Here is a 24918-nt window from a genome sequence, read left to right on the forward strand (position 1 = left end):
GATTTATTTTTCTCTTTAATTGTAATTTTACTCATTTTGTGTATTTTTTTTGTTTTAGTCAGCATCTTATGTAAAAGGCTTTGAAATACCCTGTGCATGAAATGTGCTTTACAAAATAAAGCTGCCCTGCCTAATTAGTTTCTACAAATAAAGGACTAAGTCTCAAATATTTCATCACGAAAAAGCAAAATTATTTTTCTATCATTGCGCAAATTTGACAGTTTTATTTAGCTAATTCTGTCATGCCAGTTTCCAATACATTTTTTATTTTATTTAGCCGATTACCCTTATTTAGAGTGAAATAAATACAGGTCTACGTGGGGCTCTCACACTAGATGCATTTTTATTTGAGGCCCATTGAAACACATCCAATTACGTTCCATCTTCTAATTCCCAAGCTAATGTATTGCTTTGTAAAATGTACCCAGCTGTGTTTGTAACGACATCCATTAAGGCTGACCTTGTTCACATCTATTTTAGCTAAATTACTTTACGACATGGCACAGGAAAAGATGTTTGGCACAACGGCTGAATCTTCAAGTGTTCCTTCCAGTCATACCGTCACATTGGCTGCTATGTGATTCTTTTTGCCTTGAATGTGGCAACATTTGAGATCCCAGAGTCTCTTACAGTTTCTTCACATGAAAACAAGCTATTCACACGAATACTCACTTGTTGTAGAGGACGATGTCGGGCCTCCAGATGATCTCTGAGGGAATACGGATGGAGGTGACATTTTCGTATTGCTCCGGGTTCCAGCGGAGTTTGTAATCGTTCCATTCCTGTAGGAAAACATCAATCAGATGTGTATACCATAGCTTTATATTGGACTGTATCTTTAGCATGTGTTTTATCTCCATCTATACTATTACATACTTGCTTGACCCAGACATTTGTGGTCATCATCTGGTTCTTCTCATCCTTATTTCATGTAAACGGAAAGAGAGAGAAGAAATTGTGACTGATGAATTGTATATCAGCCTGGAATCCGCCATCGCATGGGTATAATAATACATTTGTCATTTCTTTTTTCAAAACTGCTTTAAAAATATATCAACATACCCTCTATTTAAAAATAAAAATCATTAGGTGATGCTACGTGCTTTGCTTGCAGTGCTGGCAAGCTGCTATCTCCAGCTCACTCGCAGTAACATCTGAGACACAGCAGTCGGTGAAAACCCACTGTAGGAGAAGACAACTTCACCAGTAGCTGACTCTCACTACCGGGCATGGGAAGAAAGCCCTGCTACCTAATTGTGTGTCAAAAACCCGGAGAACCATCCCACGTAGCGATGCAGGCTTCAGTGTTGAAGCTGCACAAGGGAACATTGCATGGCTCCAAATGGCAGTTAAAGGCCTTATAAAAACACTTTTACCTGCAACATAATTTGTGTCTGTAATGCAAAGATAAGACGAGAGGCAAGAATAAAGATGTTTTTAGTTGAGACCCGCTGTGTCTGGATTTGGATATTTCCTGCCAGCAATAGCATACTTGACAACTGAATTTAATTTGTGAAATTAATTTAGTCTCTTCTGTTGTGGTTTAATTTCCGCTGATAAGAGATCTGTATATTTAGATTTATCTCTCTTTCCTGGTGTAGCTTTGAGCTGGTTGCTAGTGTGATCATGATGAATATGATACATAGGACATAGAGAGCACAACTGAAACGATACACAACTGCATTGGACCAACATTCATGATAATAAAATCAACATTTCAAGGGCCACACCTGGCATCTGAACTGAGCAAGGTGAGATTTGCATTTAAGTTCATATGCAGTTTATTGTGCTGCAGCTGACCAGCGTATTAGCTATTCAGCCTGCAGACTGGCATTAACATTGCACTTTTCCACGGTGAACGTTTGGTGGCTCGTTCAAAAAGCTAAGGTGCAGGACGGGACTTGTGGTCTCGTTTGTAAGTTGGATAAGAAAGAGAAAGCAGGAAAGCTGTGGCTCTTGTGTTGTGTAGCCTCCTGCTGCCTGGCTGTTGTAACCGTGCCTATGATGCCTATGAGCCCAGTCCCCAGAAAAAAACATTAGCAGTGTACGTTTCTGCAAAACCACGGCTAACGTAATATATCAAGTAACTGTTATTGAAAGTTACGTGATAATAATAACGAGTAGAACTAGCAAGAAAGTCCACCAAGGGTGGTGGATGGGTCAAGCAAACACACAACAAACACAGGACTTTCACCCAGGACACCCAGTGTCCCATGTGAAACCAAAACTAAACAAAACTGACTTATGTTCTACTGTTATGTAGCATTGTTACGATTGTTACGTAACATTATGTAAGAAAGTCTGTTAATGGCGGTTGTTGTTTATTTACACTAGTTACGGTTGTAACGTTACATTTTACGTTATTTTTGGGACAGAAATTATTATAGTAGTTTAGTTGCCTAAACATAACCAATTGTTCACAACGTTAACAATTTGACGTTTTTTGTTTCTGCAAGCCTTATATGAAACTGATATCAAAAAGTATTTACTAAATGTATTTTTGGTTCAGAAACATCAAGACTCAAATTAAAGGACGCCATTATGATCTATTTCCTTTTGGCTCTTGATTTTTTCCATCAGAGGAAACCACAAGACAAGATTCACAGAGCAGATATGTGTATGTATGCTGTAGCAGTAAAAAAAACTAAAACAAAAGCAATTTGTTCAAGTTGGACTTTAATATTGATATCCAGGGTTGGTTATTTATGAAATGTAGCAACGCTGTGAGGTTTTACTCACCACATCAATGAGCTGGGCAATAGACAACCCAAAGTGGACTAGCACTGTGTCTGTAGTGTTTTCCACAGGCCGGGAGAGCTTATTGTAATGTGCGAACAGATCCTGGAGCAGCCGCTCTTCAGCGTGGGCACGAGGTCGAACTTCGAAACAAACTAAGGGGAGAAAAGAAAGATTAGACACATAAGGAAAGTTTGGATCAATCACATCGACCTTTTTCCACCCCTTATAAGCCATTAACTGTCTTTTTAGAACTTTAAAGCAATATTTTTGCTTAAGACTGCATATGAATGCCGCTCCTTTGTGCTCGATTATGACAGCGGCCTTTTATACTTAACATAGAAGCCCAGTTTCAAATGCACAATATTAATACTGAATATACTTTCTACAATACATTCATCTTTAATGGATTTAACTGATCCATGCCGCCGTGAAGGATTCACTGTACAGAGTGTAATCTAAAAGGAGGGTGACCTCTATTATACAGGTGGCGTTTGGTTACAAGGGACTGTATCTGAGGGAAGAGGGGGGCGGGGGGGGGGGGGTGTGGAGATGAGAGAAAGAGAGAAAGAAAAAGCGGAAGCGGGAATCCGAGTCTGAGGACATCCGTTGTGTCTCTGAACAGACGTGCTGATGGAGCGATCTGACGAGACGTCTCACCCTTCCCCCTCGCCACCTCTCCCCCTCCCAGCCTCCCTGCCTCTCTGCGCTCTGATGGAGCTACCCCCGCATCCACCACCCCCGCACCGAGGATGACCTAACAAGGTCTCTGAACAATTGTATTTTTTTTTTTTTCCTTCATATTGAATTAGCCATTTTTCTATTCCGGACATTGCGAGTCTGTGCAGGTAATTCAATGGCACAGCAATTCATCAAAGGCTGGGGCAGCAGCCTCACTGATATCATTATTCCTGGCACTTCTGCATATTTCAATGTCTTTCTTGCACGTGGAGCATTGTATTGTATATATTGTTTACTGCCGGAACTGCTTTCTTTCTATCTGTCTATCTATCTATTACATTACATTACAGTCATTTAGCAGACGCTTGTATCCAAAGCGACTTACAGTCAGTAGTATATTACATATCATTCTCCCATTCACACACTGATGACAGGCTACCATGCATCATCCAGTCCACACCGATGGCAAGCCTTCGGGAGCAACTTGGGGTTAAGTATCTTGCCCAAGGACACATCGACTGCCGAAGCCGGGTATCGAACCACCGACCCTCTGATTGGAGAACTACCTTGCTCTCCACTACGCCACAGCCGCCCACTCTATCTATCTATCTATCTATCTTGAAGAAAGATTGTGTTCCAACTTGTATTCTGAAAACAAGGACACAGATGTTGTTGTCATGCTGCCGGCCTTCCTCTCTGGTTCTCCCAGCCACTCAATCAAAGCTGATGGGCTGTCCTTCAGTTGCCTGAAAACTGGCATCCTCAGTTTTCAGCCTTAGGATCAATACCTTATTAAATGGATATAGTTTATTTTTCCCCACCAAGTTTTCTTTTACGTCCCTTTCTACCTGTACGTGTTCTACATGTCCAGATGCTCAACAACCTTGAAATGCCTCTACGGTTTTTCACTGATGAAAGAAACCGACACAGGCGCCTTTGTTTCATCACGTTACCTCGGAGCGATATCTGTTGAATGCAGACGGTATTAAATAAATAGGGACGCTCCGGTAGACTCTAAAGCAGCCTTCCAACTAATGGGTTTAGATGGGGGGGGGGCTTGCAGGCTGCCATGACTTTGACAGTGTGTGGGTCAGAGCAGTAATGTGTGCAGTAGAAAGTAGGTAACTGTTGGATGAGTTTACCTTTGTGCAATGGGCTTTACAGGAAACTGTGAATAGCACTGATTCAGACTGGGATGTTACCCGTCACTCAGAATGGAGAAACCTGAACCTTTTCATTCCAGCTGGCTGTCATATATTTTTATTTTTGTGAGAGTATCCAGTTCCTTCTCCTATAATTCATGCCATCCCCCTGGTTGCTTCTCGATGGCATCTGTTTTTAATATTTATTCATGCACACCATCCAAATGAAACAAAATTAATTATGTAAATAATCCATAAAAGTGAATCAAATGTTTAAAAGAAAAAAAAGCTAATCTCCGTTCTAGCAATGTTTATCCGCTGATATTTTCAGTTACGCAAAGCACACGCCAATCGGTTTCGACCTGCTTAGTTATCTAGATGTTACAGAGCCACGAGACCCAGTTCTGTCCTCATTTGATCAATGAACTCTCATAGGCCAATAATGCATTAGCAGCAAATATCACTTTTTATACAAGTGGGTCCTGCTCAGACAAAGCTTTGTTGCCAGGTCACCAAGCAACTCAGGCAGTTTCTACCTCCTCGTCTAATAAAAACTATGGAAAGCAACAAAGTTTTTGAAGGTGATCGAGTTCGCCTTCACAAGAAAAATACTTGCCTTTCAAATTAAATACAATATAAAAACCTTGCTGCCTTTTTTAAATGTTTTCTTTAGAGCCTTTAATTAGGAAAAGATTGAATACCCTCCCTTCAATATCTCAAAAATATCTCAAAATGTCATGGCATGAACAAAATTAAACACAACAAAATAGAGAAAATACAGACACTCTACTTTTGAATAAAGAGCTGATGAACAATGCATCAACTTTGATCAAATATTAGGAGAAAAAAGATATATATATATATATATATATATATATATATATTGAAATATATTATATTTAAAATACCCAACCCTCCCTCTTTTCTGATACCTCATCTTCTGATCCCAACGTTGGTCAAGAAAATTAAAGGTGAAGCAACTGTTACTGACAGTAAGGGAAATGTTTTACCTTGTGGTGGAAGAGTGAAGAAAAGTACGCTCAGACATTTGTACACATCCATTGCGAACCCCCTCCCAGCTATTGCTGGATCTCAGTCCCGATGGTCAGTCATGCGTCCTGCGACGGTCCTCTGGAGGGTTCAGATTAGGTGAAACAGCCAGATGGAGAGGTCACGTCGCTCTGTGTAAATCCCGGGCCTGGCATCCCTCCATCCGTCCATCTCTTCGGTTGGTCTTCTGTCCAGTCCAGAGTGTCCAGTCTGAGGAACCCCCAGAACTGCAGTTCAGTCTCCTTGATCCGACACTTGCACGTCCCTCCTCACTCCGCTGGAATCCTTCATCCAAGTGTGCCTTATCCCTCTCTTCTCCACCCTCCCTGTCTCCATTACTCCCTCCCTCGCCTCTCATCTCTCCGCCTCCTCATCTCCCTCTCTCTCTCACACACACACACACACACACACTCACACTCACCTCATTTCTCTCTTTGCATTCTCTTTTCCTCCCACTTATTTGCTTTTCTCCCAGTTGCACTTTTCTGTCTCTCCTTCACTTGTTTTTCTCCCCATGAAAAACAGTGAACTTTTTTGTCTGTCTCTGTGTGTGTGTAAAGGAAAAAGAGAATATATATACCATTAGAGATTTTTTTTCTTACCAGTCTATACAGTATACATAAGCAGTGTGTTTGCAGGCCAGATATGTGTATGTGAGCTGTGTTACAATGTGTGTGTGTGTGTGTGTGTGTGTGTGTGTGTGTGTGTGTGTGTGTGTGTGTGTGTGTGTGTGTGTGTGTGTGTGTGTGTGTGTGTGTGTGTGTGTGGATGCTTGTCAAAGACCAGTCAAGTAAAAGTGCCTGTGAGTCATTGGACCTCTGGGTACTCTTCAGTCTCCGCCTGGCCCTGTTTCCCCCCTCTCCCTTTATCTTCCCCCCCCCTTAAACACCCCTGACCCTCATCTGCTGTCAGACAGAGATTTTATCGCTCTCTCTGTGCTTCCTTGCCAGTCTGCTTCACAGCTTTTATTTGTCAGCAGAGCTCAGTGCCATGGCTGGCCATCTATTGAGACAGTTGCACTCGCTTTAGGTGTGTTTACCGCTACCGTACTTTCTTTTAACTTTTTTTCCCCCAGCGATGCCAACATGTCGTGTTCTGATAACACAAAAGCGAGAGTGAATAACATGGAGAAAGTTAAATAAAACCTTGACTCAAGAGTCATGTTTACTTGAGATGGAAAGGCTTAGCTTTTGACTGTGTTACATGATAGAGTGCAACAAAAGAGGTCCGGGCGGAGATATATTTTGCCGCTGTAGATGTCTTTGTCAGATGTGCTTCTTTTCAATACACTATGAGCCCACAGAGAAAAGCCCCCGCAGTGTACACATTGATTTTTTCTAATCAAAGACGCGGCTTCTCTTGATCCTGCGATGACTAACGGTGACTTGACAGATGAAGAGATTCCTCTCAACTGTGTGCTGCCACATTGCAGATGAACACTCTTACCAACAGAGATTTGATAGCCGATTATTCAGTTGGATTGTTGTCAGCAGTCCGGCTGGAATTTGTAAGTGGGACACCGCAGTAGCAGGGGGGCCACCGGAAAAGGAAACTTCACAGGCAGTAAAGGTGCAGGGTGTACAAATAGGCCAATTACAGCCTGGTGGCTGACACATACATCCGTTTATCTCACACCCACATATAGACACATAAGCTCCCTCTGTGGCCACCTCAGCTCATGAGTCGGACCATCTGTACCTTACCAGTGGTGAGGTAAATGGACCGCATTTATACATAGGGCTGGGCGAATGAGCATTTATCGTCTTTCCATGATACACAATTATGTTGTCTCAATTGATACTAACAAGCCATACTAACTCTGAAAATTTGAATTGATAAGAATTCTTCTCATGGGAATACCCCAATGTAGTTACATCAAACCATACTCCTAATCTGATCACGCTATATTTGTGTGCATATTAGTTTATGGAATTACATATATATTTTTTCTCTATAATTTGACTTGAAATTGTTGTATAGATTTTGCATTTAAATTCTTAATTAAATCATTTTTATTTTGTATTTATTTGTCAGGTGTGTTATTCACTCAATATACAAAATGATCCATTACCATTTGGTGATTTCATAAACTTTATTTATTTATTTATTAAATTACTAAAAAAGGTGAAATGACCTTTAATGTGATAGGAGATTTTGGGCATATTGCTATAAATACAGCCCTTCTCTAGTCTAGCCTTCAACACAGTCCAGCATTAAATCATTCAAACACACATTCACACACTGGTAGCTGAGGCTTCCATACAAGATCATCATCAGGAGAGATAAACATTCACATGCACTCTCACACACACCAGTGGCAAAAGCCACTGGGACTAAATTGGGGTTCAGTATCTTCCCTCCCAAGGCCACTCCGACATGTAGACCCCAGGGATCTAACCACCCACCTTCTGATTAGTGGACAATAGCTGTATCTCCAGAGCCACAGCCGCCCCCGTAAGGGAATATAAGGAAAGGCAATATTCAGCTCTTGCAGCAGCCTCCTTAATAATTCAACTTGTTCTGATATCGGATAGGATTTTGTGATCAACAAACAAGCACTTTGACCTTTGCTTCTGATGGTCTGAACCCAAACACACTTGGTGATACTCTGCGACCATGTCGGTAAGCAGCTGAGGTGGGCGGCTGCTACATACAGATTTCCGAGGTTTCAAAGGTTGAACAATCTGGACCAAAATGAAACATGAGCTGGGCAGTGTCTTGGCATTTGATGGCCTTTCAAATGCAACTGGTTTGTATAAAACCACTAAGTGCATACATTACAGATTTACATACATTTAACGTTGGCCCACCACTTTTGTTCGGACTGAAATATCTTAACAACTATTGGATGGGCTGCCATGGAAACTTTGTCTACACATGTCCTGTCTACAGAGGATGATGTCTTCCAATTTTGGTCATTCCTTTTCCTCTAGTGCCACCTAGGTTGAATTTTTTATTTTTAATGGAATTTCTTTACTATTTGATGGTTTGCCATGGGATTTGATACAGATGTCCAAGTTGGCCCAGATGATGAACCCAACTGACTTTGGTCATCCCCTAACCTTTTATGTGGCACATTCAGCTCATTAAAGTTTCCTGTCTTATCCAATAACACAAAGACAGATTCCTTTGTCTTTTATACTTAGGCCACCACTTTTAGTATAGTGTCAAAGAGCAAACGTTAGCATGCTTACATGCTAAACTGAAATATTGCCAAAGCTGGATTTTTTTTTAGATTGTACTTGTACACCGGTTTTGACAAGCTAAGCCAATGCGGAAGTGTCTTCAAACTTGCATTCTCTCTACTGGCCAGCAGGGGGCGACTCCTCCGGTTGCAAAAAGAAGTTCGATGGAATTGAAGTCTAGACCAGACCAGAAAAGACCAGATTTATTACCTCAGTAAACATGGTGAGCGTGAGTTTATGGTCTTATTCGCTAGCTTCAAGTCTCCTTCAATACAGCACGATGTTCATTAAATAAAAGTAAATTATTGCTCCAGAGTTTAGAGTAAAACAGACCATAAAGCGGAGTATGCTTTAGGGCTAGGGTACTTGTGACTCGCAGCCTCTACCAGAGATTCACTTCTTAAATACAGTCTATGGCTCCATATGTAGATATAAACCGCTCATTCTAAGGTAATGAAAACAAGATTCTAAATTTCAGGGGATTATACACCAAAGAAAACATACTTATTATCATTATTACATTCTGAAAATAGATTTCCCTAAATGCTACACACTGTCCCTTTAAATGTTGTTGACTACTGCAATCTAAAAACACCCCCATGCCAACATACCAACCTTGCATTGTAGTACAATATTTGTAGCTGTTGACCTCAGTTTCGGGTCTCAAAGGTTATTCAGACCTCAGTCACATTTGACTTGCCAAATCAATTATATAAAATCACAGAACTCTTCTGAAACTCAAACACTGAAGACTCAAAACCCCACCTGGGCATGAAATTAGTTGACACTCTGCCAAACCTAGATTAATAATCCTGATAATGTACTTCTGCTTGACATTCTCAGACAAGCCTGTTGGGGAAAAAGTGCAGGAGAGAGACAGAGAGTTATGATAGATGAGAGGGGGGGAACACACAATGTACCCACACAAGAAATACTATCCTCTGAAATAAAGTGCCGATGCTGCGTCAGACTGTGCATGTTATTTTAGATCCAAAAAACTGATAAAGGACTAAGGTAGACTGGTACAATTCAAGCAGGGTCTGCCTGGCTGTTTGGATTCTGTGCAGGTCTGTCTTGAGAAAGCAGAGGGAAAATGAATTGCTCAGCAAATTTTATCATTCAAATTATTTGATGAAGAGCACATGATGATATTTGAATTATTGAAGGCCCTTGGCCCTTAAACATCGCTTGGGACTTCAATGCTTCAATGACTTGAGACTTGACAATGACATTGTCCCTCCTGAGCTTTACTGACGTAGCTTCAGGTGATGTTTCATCAAGTAAAACAGTGCAGTCAAGATGAATATCAGTCTTGAAGTGGCAACTTGCCCAAGTAAGATTGAGGCAAGAATAACAATAGCCCAAGCTTCCTACCGTCGCTGAAACATTATATATTGTAACTTTATTCCCAGGCTCAAATTGTTCTCCGATACAACTAGAAAGAGCCATACTATTATAAAAAGACAAATCAAAACAACTAGAAGGGCACCCAGATAGCGCAGAACTCCACCAAGGCTATTTCCATCAGTGAAAAATAATGCACGCCCCGTGATTAGGATCCCCGGCCCAATTTAACAAGATTTTTCTTCATTCATGAAAATCTGGTCTGTAGTTTTTCTGTGATCCTGCTGACAAACCAAAATCTTAACATCCTTGGCCGAGGTAACAAGTTCAGTGTCTAGCTACAGTTTAAAGCTTCACTGAATAAATGATATTGCTATAAATACTGCATTTCTACCATGGAGCAATGGTTTCCTGCTTGGGGGTTACCTGAAATTATATACACTTTTCAAGCTGTTAATGGCACCTTTGTGTGATCAAATAAGAGGTTTCACTGCTACTCCACTGCTAATCTCCACCAGACTCAGGCTACATCCACGCTTATACGTTTTCGTTTAAAATGAAAACGATCTCTGTCCACACGGGCGTTTCGTCAAGAATAAAAAAAAATTAAAAAAAGAGAGCTAGAGAGAGAAGCTGAAAATATGGCTTTTTTTCTCACGTTCAATAAGCTGGCCAAGTGGGTGTAAATGTTGGATTGTCGTTTGGGGAAATTAAAGAAGTCTAACACAACCCCCCTCCCAATCAAGCATTTGAAAGATGTGGTTTCCGAACTGTTGGACCATCAGATAAGCACTTCTGATGGAGAATACTGCCCATTAAAGTGGAACTATATCCATTTTCAAAATTCATACGTTATTCCTTTGGTCTGAGACAGTCCAAAATTATTCATTAACCTAAGCAATTCTAGAACTAGAGGTTTTGTGTACAATTTTAAGCATGGTTATCCAATATTTCCTAACACAATGCCTCTTGTACTTAACTTAATTTATAATTGTACACGTGAACCTTTGACGATTTAGTGCAGTTTGTCATTCATACCAACAATTTAGCAAGATGAGTTTTGTGCCCATCTTCTCAGTAGCTCCAACTGCCAGCCCTGAATCATAGTCCTTGAGAAAAAGATTTCCTTCAAAATACTGGGCAAAATGACCTTCAATTAAAACTGAATGCGTCAGTACACTACACTACACAACTCAGTGGTCCTTACCAATAACAAGATCGATGTTCTACCTCGACATAGCCCACAGCAAGGATACATATGACAACAAGGATAGTGGGAGGGTGCGCTATAGATTTAATGTTAATCAGACAGATGTAGGTAGCCATGAGTGGATTGAATCATACATGAGAAAAGGAGCATTATCGTTGGACTCTCAAAATCCAGTGAAGCATCTGTAGTATTGTGGGATCACGGATCAGTGTTCCCTCTGAAGCCGGCCTCTGTGATGAGAGCTCCCTCTCTGGAACAGCCCCAGGATCTGAGATCAACAGGTCAGGATTTGCCCGAGTGATTCACACAGGTCTCTTTGTAACACTCACACTAACATGCATCCACACAAAAAAAACAAAAAACCCACACAGAGGGATTCATCCGATGCATGCACAGCCTACAAGGGTTGCCGAGATCACCTGTCAATCACGGCTACCGCTTCTTTAAAAGGAGAGGCAACACTCTTCCTGGATCGTCTCTGTAGAATGAAGGTGTTTCACATTTTCTTCTCTGTGGATGCCTCGTGAGGATATGAATGTAGATCTTTCAAGCTTGGATAATAAAAGTGTTATGGCACTTTGCTGTCACATAGTGTGCCTTTTGTCAACTTTACTTGTTGGATTGAGTCAAATTGGATGGAACCAGCACCCTGAAGCGGTGGACGGATGTTGAAGCCATCCTGAATGCTGTGGGCAAAGTCAAATTCATGACATATTCGGATGCCAACCTTGAACCCACCTGCAGCAGCCCAGGGGGTAAGCCGAGATGGCCGGTGAACGGGCACCAGCAAAGATGGGGCACCAGCGGCACCTTGAGGTGACTGCCATCTGTTAGCCGCATACACACACGACCGCAACAAAATGTCTCTGTTGATATCATCCAAAAGGGTGACATTAATTCAACTTACTTCTTCTTTAAAGACCTCAAGGACAATTCATTGGCGTCTTTTCACACTGGATGATGCCAGATGTTGGTATCAGTGCTGTTTGAGATCAATATCATTTTGATTACAGTGAAAATCAATAAGCACAAACACCATTAAACCTAATGATACTATGTCCAGGGACAATAGTAGTCCTTGGCTGTCCATTGACAGTCGGTGGTTAATAGATTGATCATCGACATGATATCACAGACCCATTAGAGCTACCTTATAATGGTGTTAATGGCTGTCAAAAGTTATTAAAAGTAATAACATACTTATAGAAGAATATTGTATTGTCAATGTTAGGACACCACATAGCAGAGTGTGTTTCTGGGGGGTTAAGACTTTGACTTGATATTTTTACAGGGAAAGAAAATAAATTTCTTTATCTCATGAATTAAACAGTAGTTCCTCGTCAGTTGCCAAAAAGTGATGGCCAAATAGAATAAAACCCAGAAACTAATCACCTTAAGGCTGCCTTCCCCATTTCCATCACACGTCATAACTGCGCCTTTTGTGCCACACAGGTGCCTTTTTTCTTTTGACAATGAATATATGTAAAAGCACTGGTATTTGCCAAGGGTAAAGGGAGATCTTGACATTTCAGTATCTTATTTATCTTTGACTTGTACATTTATGACTACTTCCCAATGTTTTTCTCTGGAGCATGATTGACGCCAATAATAAAAAATACAAATATAGAATATTTATATACAGTGGGAAATATATTTCATATAAAATGGCAGCTCTCCTGCAATGTTTAAATCCATTTAAATGTCCATTTTTCCTCTGATTTTACATCATTTTCTAACATTCACTAGCAGGGGACACAGAACATAACACGTTGTTTCCATTCCCTGAGTTTATATGACCCACTCTCCCCTGGCTGGTTTCGCATCACGAATACTGAAATGCCCTTTGTTTTCATACAGAAACAAATTATTACAAACTCTTAGAAATATGCAGTCCTTCCAACGCATTAAATGGCCTTGGTGTTCTTTTCAACATCAGAATAATTTGTTTTTCTAAGAGCATATTCAAACATGCCTAACAGAAGCAAGATTTCCTTGTTGTTCTCCATACTGGAGAGAAAACAGCTGGGGACATAGAATCTCCTTCAGCCTCCACCACTCTTCCACCTTCAAGTTAATACTCTGCACGGTCCCTAACTAGTCTTTCCTTTCCCTGTCCGTCTGTCCCTGCTTAAGGCAGTCTTAAGAGATATGGAACGGACTTAATCTGTACGGCATTGAAATTGCTTGATAAATTAAATGGATGTAACTTTGTTATTTTTCTTTAGTTTTCCCTGAAACTGCTTCACTGCAGATCTTCAAATCAAATCTCCATTGTTCCATCTTCAGAACCAAGCCATTTCAAATACAGCGGCACTGGCTGAGAAAGAAGCCTTTTGTTGTTGTAGCTTTAAATCAATTTAGAAATCAATTTGTTTTTGATATTACTAAAACACCCAGGGTCTATGAAAAACATCCCCTACAGTGACTCCTTTTGATGGTGAATACAATAGATTTCAATATATAAACTGTACAAGATCCTTGCTAACAAACAACTACATCCCTGTTCAAAACATAATGAAAGCAGAGCTAATCAGTGGAGCACATCTCTACTGAATGCTGGTGCCATAGGCTTTAATAAATGGAAAAAAAAAAAAAAAAAAAAAATCATATCAACCACAATTATTGACAATGTTGTGTTGCCTCATAGCGTTGTAATTGGAACTAGGGTTTTCTGTGGTTTTGTTGGGATAACACAATATCCACTTTGGACTTGATTAACAAAACAGCCACCTGAGGTTTAAGCTAATACAGTAAAATCTCTTAGTACACAGCTGGCGCAGCAAAATTCAATTACAGTTTAATTACTATACACAAAAGATACGAGCCCTAATCCTCCTAAGCCACTGCTGACTCTGGATTCTCCATGCAAGGGCATGTATGTGCAATTAGCGTCTGATGGACTGCACACAGAGAGTGAAAGGGAAAGCTACAAAATGTTGGGACCAATTCAGCAACATTGTTGGTTACGATTCATCGCCTTTTGTAAAGTGAGTTAAATATCTATATTCACTCTTTCTCTGCAGCCTAGTCTTCTTGTAATTACCCTCCAAACAAGGACAAAATAATGTTTTTTATGTATCACAAACAAGTTCCTCATCATGGTCCAGTTGGAATTTGGGGTGCGTGGGTGAGGTAAAGAAACACAGGACTTTCACCCAGGGGACCACCGTTTGCGTCCCGTGTGCAACCAAATGTCAACACCGACTTTTTAATTTAAGCAGATGATTACGCCTTTAAAACTGTGAGAGTAATATGGGAGGAAACTACATTTCCCTCAAAACACAATTTAGAATGCAGTTTAGTTGTACGGGGAACTTCATTTTGTAGAAGACAGGGTTGCTCTCACAGTGTGGCCCTGGAGGGGGGATAATCTGTCAATACTGCAATATTGCTTTACATGACACGAGTTTGCATCATAATGAGCGTGTGAGCACTTGGGGCACAGCATAATTACAAATGGGAAATAAGAGGCAACTGTAAGCGTGCCACCATTGTTGTTGTTATCCCAAAGGTGGGCTGCATTCTCATCCGCCCACTACATTACTGATATGCCTTTAACTCTTAACCCAGTGTCTTCATCTTGAACTAATATCTTATCTCATCCTTGTTTCTTTTTGCAGTGTGCTGCCAAAAACAAATACTGCCAACTGGATTTTATCAGCCGCAGAAACTGAGTGTTCAGAAATTTCAGAATAAAAGCCCATTTGAAAAGTAATTGTTTGAAAATCTTGTTAAAGATCTTGTCTTACAGTAAACTTGATTTTATCTAGTTTCTGCAATGCTTTGAATCATAGCAGTTCCTGCGCCTGGTTCTGTTTATTAACCACATGGAGACATAGAAATGACACTTGAGTAAAGCTAAAAATAGTAATAATGGTGGAAATACGTTTACACAGGTCCATACTATTCTAGAAGCATTGTCTGTGGAAATATACACATTTTAAACAAAAGCTACTCCTACATGAAACAGTAGTTTTCTTCGATAAAAGGCAAAAAACATGAGCTGTAGCAAATAATCTGTCATTTACCAGCGCAAGAGAAGAATACTATGTGGGTAAAGCTTGCACACACGTTTCGCCCTTGTTTCTTTATTGCCTTATAATGCAATAAAAACTAACATTAGCGGGCAATATGGCCATAAATCAACTTCCAATGATGTTCAAGCAGTAAATAGCAATGAAAGATATCCGCTCCATGCATCATCTCAATGGTGTGGTGGCAGAATGTGATATATCTGGAGGATGTGTTTTAGAGGATAGTGTTGTATGTGGGGGAGTACGGTGTGAAGTCCCCGGCTTGTCAGCAGCATATCAGTAGAAACAGCTGAGGAGGCTCCTCTGGGAGACAGTGCAGGGCCACAAAAACGGTAGGAAATTCAATAATTATTTTTTTTTTTTATTTCACGGTATTTGGCACATTGGTTTAAGTATACAAACTACAGTGGAAATGCTTTGTAATAATTGAGAAGAGAAACAAATCATTTTAATCAAATGAACATGATAAACTCTTATTTACGACTAAAATTTGACTTCAAGATTTGAATTCAACAAAGTTCAGGCAGACTGCACAATAATGTGCGTTTATCCTGTAATGTGATTTCCTAACGAGAATGTCTTCATTACGATGATAAATTCACTAATTGAACATATGATGTAAACTGCCAACATTGACTATTACTATGTGACGTGTAGGAGGAAAAATAGGAATGCTCCCATGGAAACAACCCAGTGAGAGTCTGGATAGTGCATCAACTCCATCTGCCAATATTTACATAAAAGTGCATGCATTATCACACATGATAAATAGATATAGCATTGTTGCATGAGATATACATTTCTTGTTTTTCATTGTCTATGGAAAAAGTCGAGCCTGTTGATCTCGAAAAACGGTCAATATGATGTTCTACTATGTGTAATTATAATAATAAGCACGGCAACATCTCAACAACAAAAGGCCTAATGCCCTCTGGGAATATTATAGGACAATGTCATAGATTATCAAGCAGCATAGAAAATAAGAAGAATAGATCATATTGTGGTGAATGCGGTCTAAATGATGATTGTGAGGATTTTCTTGTCACATCATTATGCATACCGAGGTACCCTTACTTTAAGCTTCACCATATTAAAATCACACTACTTTCTGCATTTGCACTGAACTTTTCTCCCGAGCGTAAATTGGTACGGCAGGACAGCTGCATGTGAATGTAATTCATAGGAGACGGGGTTGGAATTAGCGAGACGTCTCCAAAATGTCAAGTGAATTAGGGAAAATCTCCAATGCATATTAAGAGTAATTTATCTCGGCCCGAGTGAGCGGCCCACGTGGCGACGCCGGGATCCTGAACATCCCAGGCATGTTCCGATATGGCTCCATCATCCATCACCAGGCTACTTGACAGCACACAACGTGCCTGCCTGACATCCATGACTATTAGCCTCTGATCCCCCATTGCCCATCCTGCTGCGTTTCCCAGCGAGCCATGCGTGATTTTTGTTCCAAACGGTGATCCATCAATGACATTATTAGTAGAAGTAACATTTCACCATGCTGGCACCTTTGTTGTGCGGACCTCTCTTTGGCATATAGACATTTATATTGTGTCTTTTGTAGTCTCCCCACCACTCACAGGGTTTTAAACCACATGTCAACATTCACCAAGATGCCAACCTGCTCATCAGGATCTGATCTAATTCACAAACACACACAGCCTTCAGTATCTTGCCCAAGGACACTTCGACATGCGGACTTCCAACCTCCTGAGCCACAGCCGCCCCCATTCTCTAGGGCTGCTGTCGGACATGCACTATGGCCACAGTTGTGCTGACCCCTTATGTGCTGGGATTATAGTCAGATTTAGTTGGATTGTTTCGGAAATAGCTTTGTGCTTAGCATTAGAAAACGTTAGAATACGCGTCCCTGGTTTCAGCAGCTGCAGCACCCTTACTTTACTTGAAAGCTTGAAAAGAACGGAGCCATCATTAATGTAATTTGTAACACCTGTGCTATTCCTACTGTGACAAGTCAAAATGTCTGTTGTGAAAAAGTCCTGCGTATGGCGATCATTGGTCTTTTCAGTAATCCAAATCACATTTCTCTCTGCATTTGTGACATTTTTGGTGAGTAAATGAGGAAATACACAATCAGAAATACACTTTGAACGATGTTTTTTGTGAACAGTTTAAAAAGAATTTGCAGTGTGACCAGTATATTTGTTGCATGGTATTGGGACAGGGGTTTGGGTGTCGCAATACACTGGTATTGACGATAACCGTGACATTTCAAAATTATTTTTTTTATGTTTTAATACACATATTATTACACAAACTAAATAATCCAGCTCCTGTTAAAACATTTTGGTTATGGTAACAAACTCTCCCTACACTTATATTTTGCAATCGATTTCCAACAAAAGAAACAAAATGCCCAATAAAGAATACTGATCACTGATCAGCCTTACTATTATTTGTTCTCTGATTTTTGAATAGTGTGGTAAAAATCTAATATAATGACCCCCTTAGTGCAATGGTAATATTACATTGTCGCCCCATCACAACCTCCCCTCCCAGCATCCTGAAACACAAGAATATTCAGCAGTGCTCCTATTACCAGACATGTAGCTCAAGTAGCTGCCCACCAGCTGGAGCAACAATAAGCATAATGGAGCCCATCTCATTTTCTCATCCCCTGTAATAACGAAGGGGGAAGAGGCTGTTTGACTCCAGGCAGCAAGGCTCCTCAGAGATTGACATAGAAGTCATTTGTGCTGCTAAGCTATTCAGGGTGTCAGCAGCCGGAGGGCTTGTTGTCAGCAGTTTCCATATCCACTTAATTCAACTGTTGAAGACGGCGTTGGAAGTTCAGGCAAAGCACGTACACAACCTCCTCATCATTTGAGGCATCGTTCTGCTCTTGAAAAACAGCTGTACATGTATTCGCATTAGGATTTGTTCCCCCTGCATTGTGCAGACGAGCTGTTAGTCATCCATCCGGGTGAATAGTCTGAGAACTTTTTGTCCGAGTTAAATACTTCCAACAGAGAGGCCTTGAACACGGATTACTGACTGTACTGGTAAGCCTTTTAGAAATGCTTTAATATCTCTTGACTCCCCATCTGTCATACAGACATCTTCCGCAACAACGACTTAAGCGAGATAGACTCAAAATCTACAGAAAATGTGACCCACTGTTGGCCTTTTCTGTCTCTACCTTTTGGCTCCCACTTTTGGCCCAATGTTTTCCCCAGCGTCTTGCTCCTCACTCTCCCTCTATTCCTTCCACCACATGTCCCTCTTTGGGTCACTATCCATCGCAATCTGTCTCCCCAAATCCACCTGCTGTCTTCTCTTCAGTGTAAAGAGGGTCAGGGGAGTTTGTGTGCGATTGTGTGTGTGTGTTACCTGTATTGATGTTCGAGACAGGAGACAACACCCACTGCTGGTACTGTGTTGGAGAACAAACTAAGGTAAAACTTTTTATATCAAAAACAAACAAACACAAAAAAAAAAAAAATCACATTCAAAACACTCTTTAAAATGTTTGAACATACTTCAGTGAGTTGAATATCTTGTTGTATGACAATTTTCATTGCAGCTACTGCACATTCATGAAGCTTTTTTGTCCTTCACAGGGGGCAACCTCTAGGTCTGAAAAGCAAAGCCAATGCAGATGTGCATTAAACTTGCATTCTATCTAATGTCCAGCAGGGGGCGACTCCTCTGGTTGCAAAAAAGATTATATTGTGTCGGATTGTCTATGAGAAAATAACCAGACTTCTCACTTGAATTATTACCTCAAAACATTGTAGACATGAGTTTATGGACTCATTCAGTAGTTTCAAGTCTTCTTCAATAAAGCTACCTTGTGATTGACAGGTCGCTACAACAACATTTCCTGGTCTGTGAGTTGTATATGTTTTCCATTTTACAACTTTAGACTGTTTCCTAGTGTTTTTTCAGTTCATTCTCACATTTTTTTAAAAAAATGTCTTTAAGTTGTACTAAGCTCGAACCTCTCATATCACTTCTGGTTGCAAAAAAACAAGATGGCCAAAATGCCGTACTCAAGGCTTCAAAACACAAGTCCACACCCATTGGGTGACGTCACGGTGACTATGTCCACTTCTCATTCACAGTTTATGGTCTTTCACCACCACCTTTTGGCCCTTGCTTCGAATCGAAGGAGAAGGGATTTTTCATTAAATTAAATTAGTTCATTTTTTAAATTGCTTGCAATGTCAATCATTCACAGAATGAGAAATCTGAATGAGAGACCAGAATTCTTTGTAGTCACAAGATGTGTTCTGGGTATGTGTTGCAGCTCTGTCTTTTGATCCAGTAAAGCTGCTATTGCTGTTTGTTATCGATTCATCTATCCACACATATGACAAATTGCAGGACACAAGCTAATACCCATTCTTAAGGAGCTGTCAAGCCATTCTGGGAAATGTAGGCAGTCTCTTATGAAAGCGTTTCTCTAAACGAGTCACAAAATCTACTCCATTACCCATAACGTTAGCTTGGCTAGACCCCGTCTACTGACTACCTGAAGCCAGAGTTTACAACATAGAAGCTAATCTGGGGGTGCTGACATCACGTAGGGAGAATGAGGGACCCATGCACACACCACCATGGTTATCCATGTCTGCACCGCCATCCACCGTCTCATTCCAGTTGCTCATAAAGTATTTGTTATGGTATTGCATGGGGAACAACATTACCATGGTTTTGCACTTGGTGGCTCACGTTACTGCAGTCTTGCAAAGGGGGGAGTGAGCGGAGGGGTAGTCAGTTTGTTGCAATCTAGATGTCACCAAATCCTACACACTGTCCCTTAACAATGGTCTCCGGTCAGACTCACACCAGGAGAAGCTTTGAGTTACAGGTAAGGATTCAGCACTACAATGTGCTGTCCGACCTTGTCTTAAGGCAGAAGTATTTATAACCGTTCCTCATGGCCACACTCCAGTGTCACAGCCTCCTCCTGGCTTCATTCCACTGCCTCCATCATGTCTTTACAGGAACTCTGAGCCAAATTAACCAAGGCTTTAGATGTGACACATTCTGCCCCAAACACTAAGACACAATGTCTTAGACTTCACAACTTCAGTACACTTAAAGGTTCATTTTGTTGAGTTGCGCATGTTTTAAAACATCTCCCAGCCATTTATTTTTAAGTTAAAACAAATGGTGGTATTATCACATTTTGCCAATGCCGGCTGATTGACTGTTGCAGATATCCTCAGGGCTGACGGCATTAATGGTGTTTTGATTAGTAAAACGTGTCAAAATGAGTGAGAAATGGTTTTTTTGTTGCAATTTGCATTTTGCATGTTGCACTTCAGTAAAACCTTCCCCATTTCCAATGTCACAGTGACTAACAACCGCTGCACTACACTACATGCATGGTGACTGAGCTGTCCACAGTCTGGTTTCTTGGGTATTCCTTATTCCTTAATATGAAATGTTGGAGTCACTCTCTAGCTGTGCAAGGAGGGGGGTTTTTTTTGTGTGCGTTTGTATCCAGGTAATCTTTTATTTATAAGAATAAATCCCTCTGGAAAATCATTGCTCCAGTCCATTGAAGCGATTGGCTTGAGTAAATCAAAAAATAAAGGCTCCATGTTTCTGAATATGACCCTGACTACTGGAAATCCCCTGGTGTGGTACCAAGCCAAGGTGAGTTAAGAGGATGCTGCTGGTGGTGTTGATGTTAGTTCTCTTGCTGCACTCAGCTACATTGAGCACAATAGATAATAGGATTTTTTTCATTATTGTGATCATTTCTATGCACATTTGTGGGAATGTTTTTGCTTTTATTCTATTTGTTTGAGTTATTTGTCCCTATGTAGAAAAACAACTGAATCTTATTGTAGAGGAACTCGATTTATGTTTTACTAAATTTTTGCAGTCCAGTTGGCAGGAAACCCATGTTTTTCTGTATTAGGTAAATGTTTTCAGGTTCATGCACACATATGAACTTATATCATCAGAATGTTATAAGGAATAGCTACAATAGTTGAGATTGGCTGCAGTGTCGAACCACTTAGAAAGGACCATACCATCTCTACACATCATTTTTAAATCAACATGTGACTCTAGATAAATTACGTTTGGCACCACAGCGTGAATGATTCTTTTGTTCTGGTGAGGTTTTCCTGGAGATCTTTAAATTGGCAGATTAACGGATGAAAATGGGAAAATTGTTTTTCCTTGTAATTGGCATCATGGTTATTATATTGTATATTTATTCATTTTAATACATTTCTTTTCAATAAAATAATAAAAAAAGAAACTTATGATTTGTTTCCACATTAAATATTAGGTTTACTATGGTTTCATATCATTTACTTCATCAAACAAACTATTATAATAACACAATAGTCTTTATCTAATGCCTGCATATTGCCTGGTTTAAAGATATCACAATGGTGCTCCCATTGTGATATAGCTTTAATTAAATGTGGAATACTTAAGTGCAGCCTGAGTGGCTAATGCTGTTCCCCTGATGTTCAGGTCACCATCTAATGTCCAGTGGGGGTGGGCTCCAATACCTCAACATATTCTCAATAGTGTGCTATGACATGCCAAGTAAATTAAACGATTTCGACCAGTCCTGCCTATGAAAGATAGATGTCCACCGCTAATGACAATTAGCTTTGGCCAATCAGTCTATTTTCAGTCGTGCTAAGTCATTTTGCAATGCAGTTAGTTCAGAGTGCTGTGTAACCAAAGCTCTATGTCTTTATATGCACTTCTTAATTAATTTGATGAGTCTTGGGCACTCATGCCTTCAGGCTCTAATCCAGTGGCACTTTTAAATTAATAGAAGTCGTTTCAACGGATTGCAAATAGACAGGACAAGTGTTTTACCCTTGTCTTACTCCCATAGGACAGCAACTAACCAATCTTACATTCAGGCTGAAAGGCTTATAATAAAAGTTTAATATTTGGTCTGCCAAGTAAGAAACAAATTAATTTTGAAACATGAAGGTAAACAGAGCCTTGTGAAGATTCTCCAGAAATGAGTCTGCTACTAAGGTGCCACACCCAATGGGGCAAACTGAGGCACTGTTCAGACCTGGCATTCAAAGGCATCTTGGGTGATCGGATCACCAGTGGACGGTACATATGTGAATGCACCCAAGACGTTCGGATGACGCATTGAGATCGGAATGCCTCTTTTTGTAGACCCCTGTGTGAATAAGATACTTGACAAATGAAAAGTACGGGGATTTACTTAATTAATTAAGAACTTAAGTGTGAAATGAACATAATAGTTTCAAGTGGAGTTGGGGGAAAAAATGAAGAGATATTTCCAGTTATACACAGACTATGTTAACATGCATGCCCACTAATAAAAGAGTAATGAGGTTAAGACAATAGTTTGATGTAATTTTTCCTGTTCTTCTCATCAATTCAGATTATCAGAGACATTTTGAGTTTGTCTGTGCTTTTGGTAATCAATTAAGATGACGTTATTGTGTATCATGAAATCTCAATATGATTTCAAAACAACATGATTCCATTGAAAGAGGATAAATAATGATATAGGCTTATCGTCCAGCCCTACGACGGACTCTGTGTTTTTGTGTTTTGAGCTGAGCTAGAGAATATCAGTTACAAAATAGCCTTTTAAATGTCACATTGCCTGGTTTTTCAATTTGAGAGTATGACTCATTGATTTCTATTCAGGTTCTGTAATGCTATCCCTCACAGCCCTGTCCTCACACTCACATAGCCCCAGCTTGCTCTTGGATTTCTGCTCAAACTGACTGCTTGCACTGAGATATACTGTCGCTTTCCAGCTCTTATAGATTTCTGTGAAAATAACCCTGTCAAAATTCCCCAACCAATAGAATGCCAGGTTTAGTGTTGACCAATGAAATCATCTCTGCCACATTGTGGGTTTATTCGCTGTGTGAGGAGAAGAGCTGAAGCTAGAGTGCAGGAAATCTGCTCAAGCAATAATAGATCTACGTGCAAACATACAGTCTGAGCAGAAGCAAAGCAAATCCAAGTGCAAGCAGGGACTATTTGAATGTGACGACAGGGTTTTGATGCAGTCGAAGATTTTCACTTGTTGATTCTCATATTGCACCACTGCAGCACCAGATGTATGCGTCATACGTTATCAGACTTGCCAAGTATTTACTACATGCCTGAAGTGATCGTGTCTGCTCTTGCCTCTGTCACTGCCTATGATAGAGTAGAATAAAAAATGCAAAGTTGACACTGGAAATGCTTTTACCATATCAGAAAATATAAAATATGTGTATCCATTCAAGACTGCTCAGATTTACAGCCATATTACCCTCACTATCAACAATCTATTGGCATCAGAAGCAGTGAAGGACAAATCCATATTTACATGTCTTCTGGTACCTCTTCCAGAGCGGCTTAACATGTGACACCCCAATGCAGAAGCTTGCATTGATAAATGAGGCTTGGGAGGAAACGCCTGAAGCATATTTATGATTCACACATGGCTTGAAAGCTACACAGGGTGGGTCTTGCCAAGAAAAGCAGTCGGATTCATAACAACGCAAGTCTGACACAGCCCAACGTTGATAAATTGTTTGGCTTATAACTAGATGACAATGTTTAGTAAAATTAATAAAACATTTGCATGCTGGGTAATGTAGGAAATCACTGAGAGGGACCCTCTAAAAAGGTAGGATAAGGTAAAGTGTGTTCTCTTAAAATAACATAAGCTACAACACTCCACAAGAGAACATTTTGAACAATACAGATTGGTTTCAGAATCAAATATGCCTCAGTTCAACCTTCAATGCCTATGGAATTTTTTGTCCCTTTCCTTTCCTTTCCTTTTGTCCATATCAGTATTTTTTTTAAAAGGGATGGGCCAAAGATCCAATTCCACCTTTTGAACGCCAGCTGTGATAATAATTGGAAGGTGAGTACAGCTCTGTCAGAGGAGCTGGAGAAGATGGACGAGATATTAAAGATTGATGAGCGATAATTGTGTTGCAGAGCTTGACAAGACTTCCCGGAGTTCCCCATCATGTAGTCACGCACCACCCACTGTGGTTTGAGGCACACTTCACAGCACTGCCATCATTTGCCTGGTACAACGTGGTATAGTTTATGAAGTTGTAGAAAGCATTATTTGTTTTGGATTTTATTTAAGAACTGATATAATGAGATGTGTCTGTTATTTGATCCATATACAATGTAGCTATTTATTTAACGTTTACCAATTTAAAATGGCAGTGAAGTTATAGATTTGGGCTCATTTTGTGCTTTCATTGCAAGTAGTTTGTGCCATTCTTGATCTGGCTCCTTTATGAGTCAAAGGTTCACTTGGTAATATCCCGACAGGCTATTTAAATATGAGAAGACGTTTCAGCAACACAGCAATTTCTTAGTGCTGAGAGATGAACTTTTCAGAAACATACACACAATGTCCTCTTTCTAGCAAGATTAATAAGCCAACAGCCCAGGAATTACCATAAGTGTAAGGGGTTGTGAGAAAATATCGATACATTTGAACATCGCAATATTATGTTTCTTGATATTGTATCGAATTAAATAAAAATGGCCGCCGCTCT

At 40.2% G+C, this 24918-nt stretch overlaps 1 protein-coding gene across 2 annotated transcripts in view; it reads right to left on the minus strand.

The window, feature by feature from the left end:
- chrna4b (cholinergic receptor, nicotinic, alpha 4b) overlaps positions 1-24918 on the minus strand; it is a 35396-nt gene that overhangs the window by 3986 nt on the left and 6492 nt on the right. The window contains exons 2-5 of one of the 2 annotated variants that reach the window (XM_054608440.1): positions 18749-18791; positions 2740-2891; positions 877-921; positions 673-782 (exon numbers count right to left, since the gene is read on the minus strand). In XM_054608440.1, the coding sequence (XP_054464415.1) occupies positions 673-782; positions 877-921; positions 2740-2891; positions 18749-18791 (350 nt within the window). Of the gene's footprint in view, positions 1-672; positions 783-876; positions 922-2739; positions 2892-5569; positions 5820-18748; positions 18792-24918 lie in introns of both variants that reach the window. The other variant, XM_054608441.1, reaches the window with a different exon arrangement.

The sequence above is a fragment of the Anoplopoma fimbria genome, chromosome 12 (assembly GCF_027596085.1).
Source record: "Anoplopoma fimbria isolate UVic2021 breed Golden Eagle Sablefish chromosome 12, Afim_UVic_2022, whole genome shotgun sequence".
NCBI classification, from domain to species: domain Eukaryota; kingdom Metazoa; phylum Chordata; class Actinopteri; order Perciformes; family Anoplopomatidae; genus Anoplopoma; species Anoplopoma fimbria.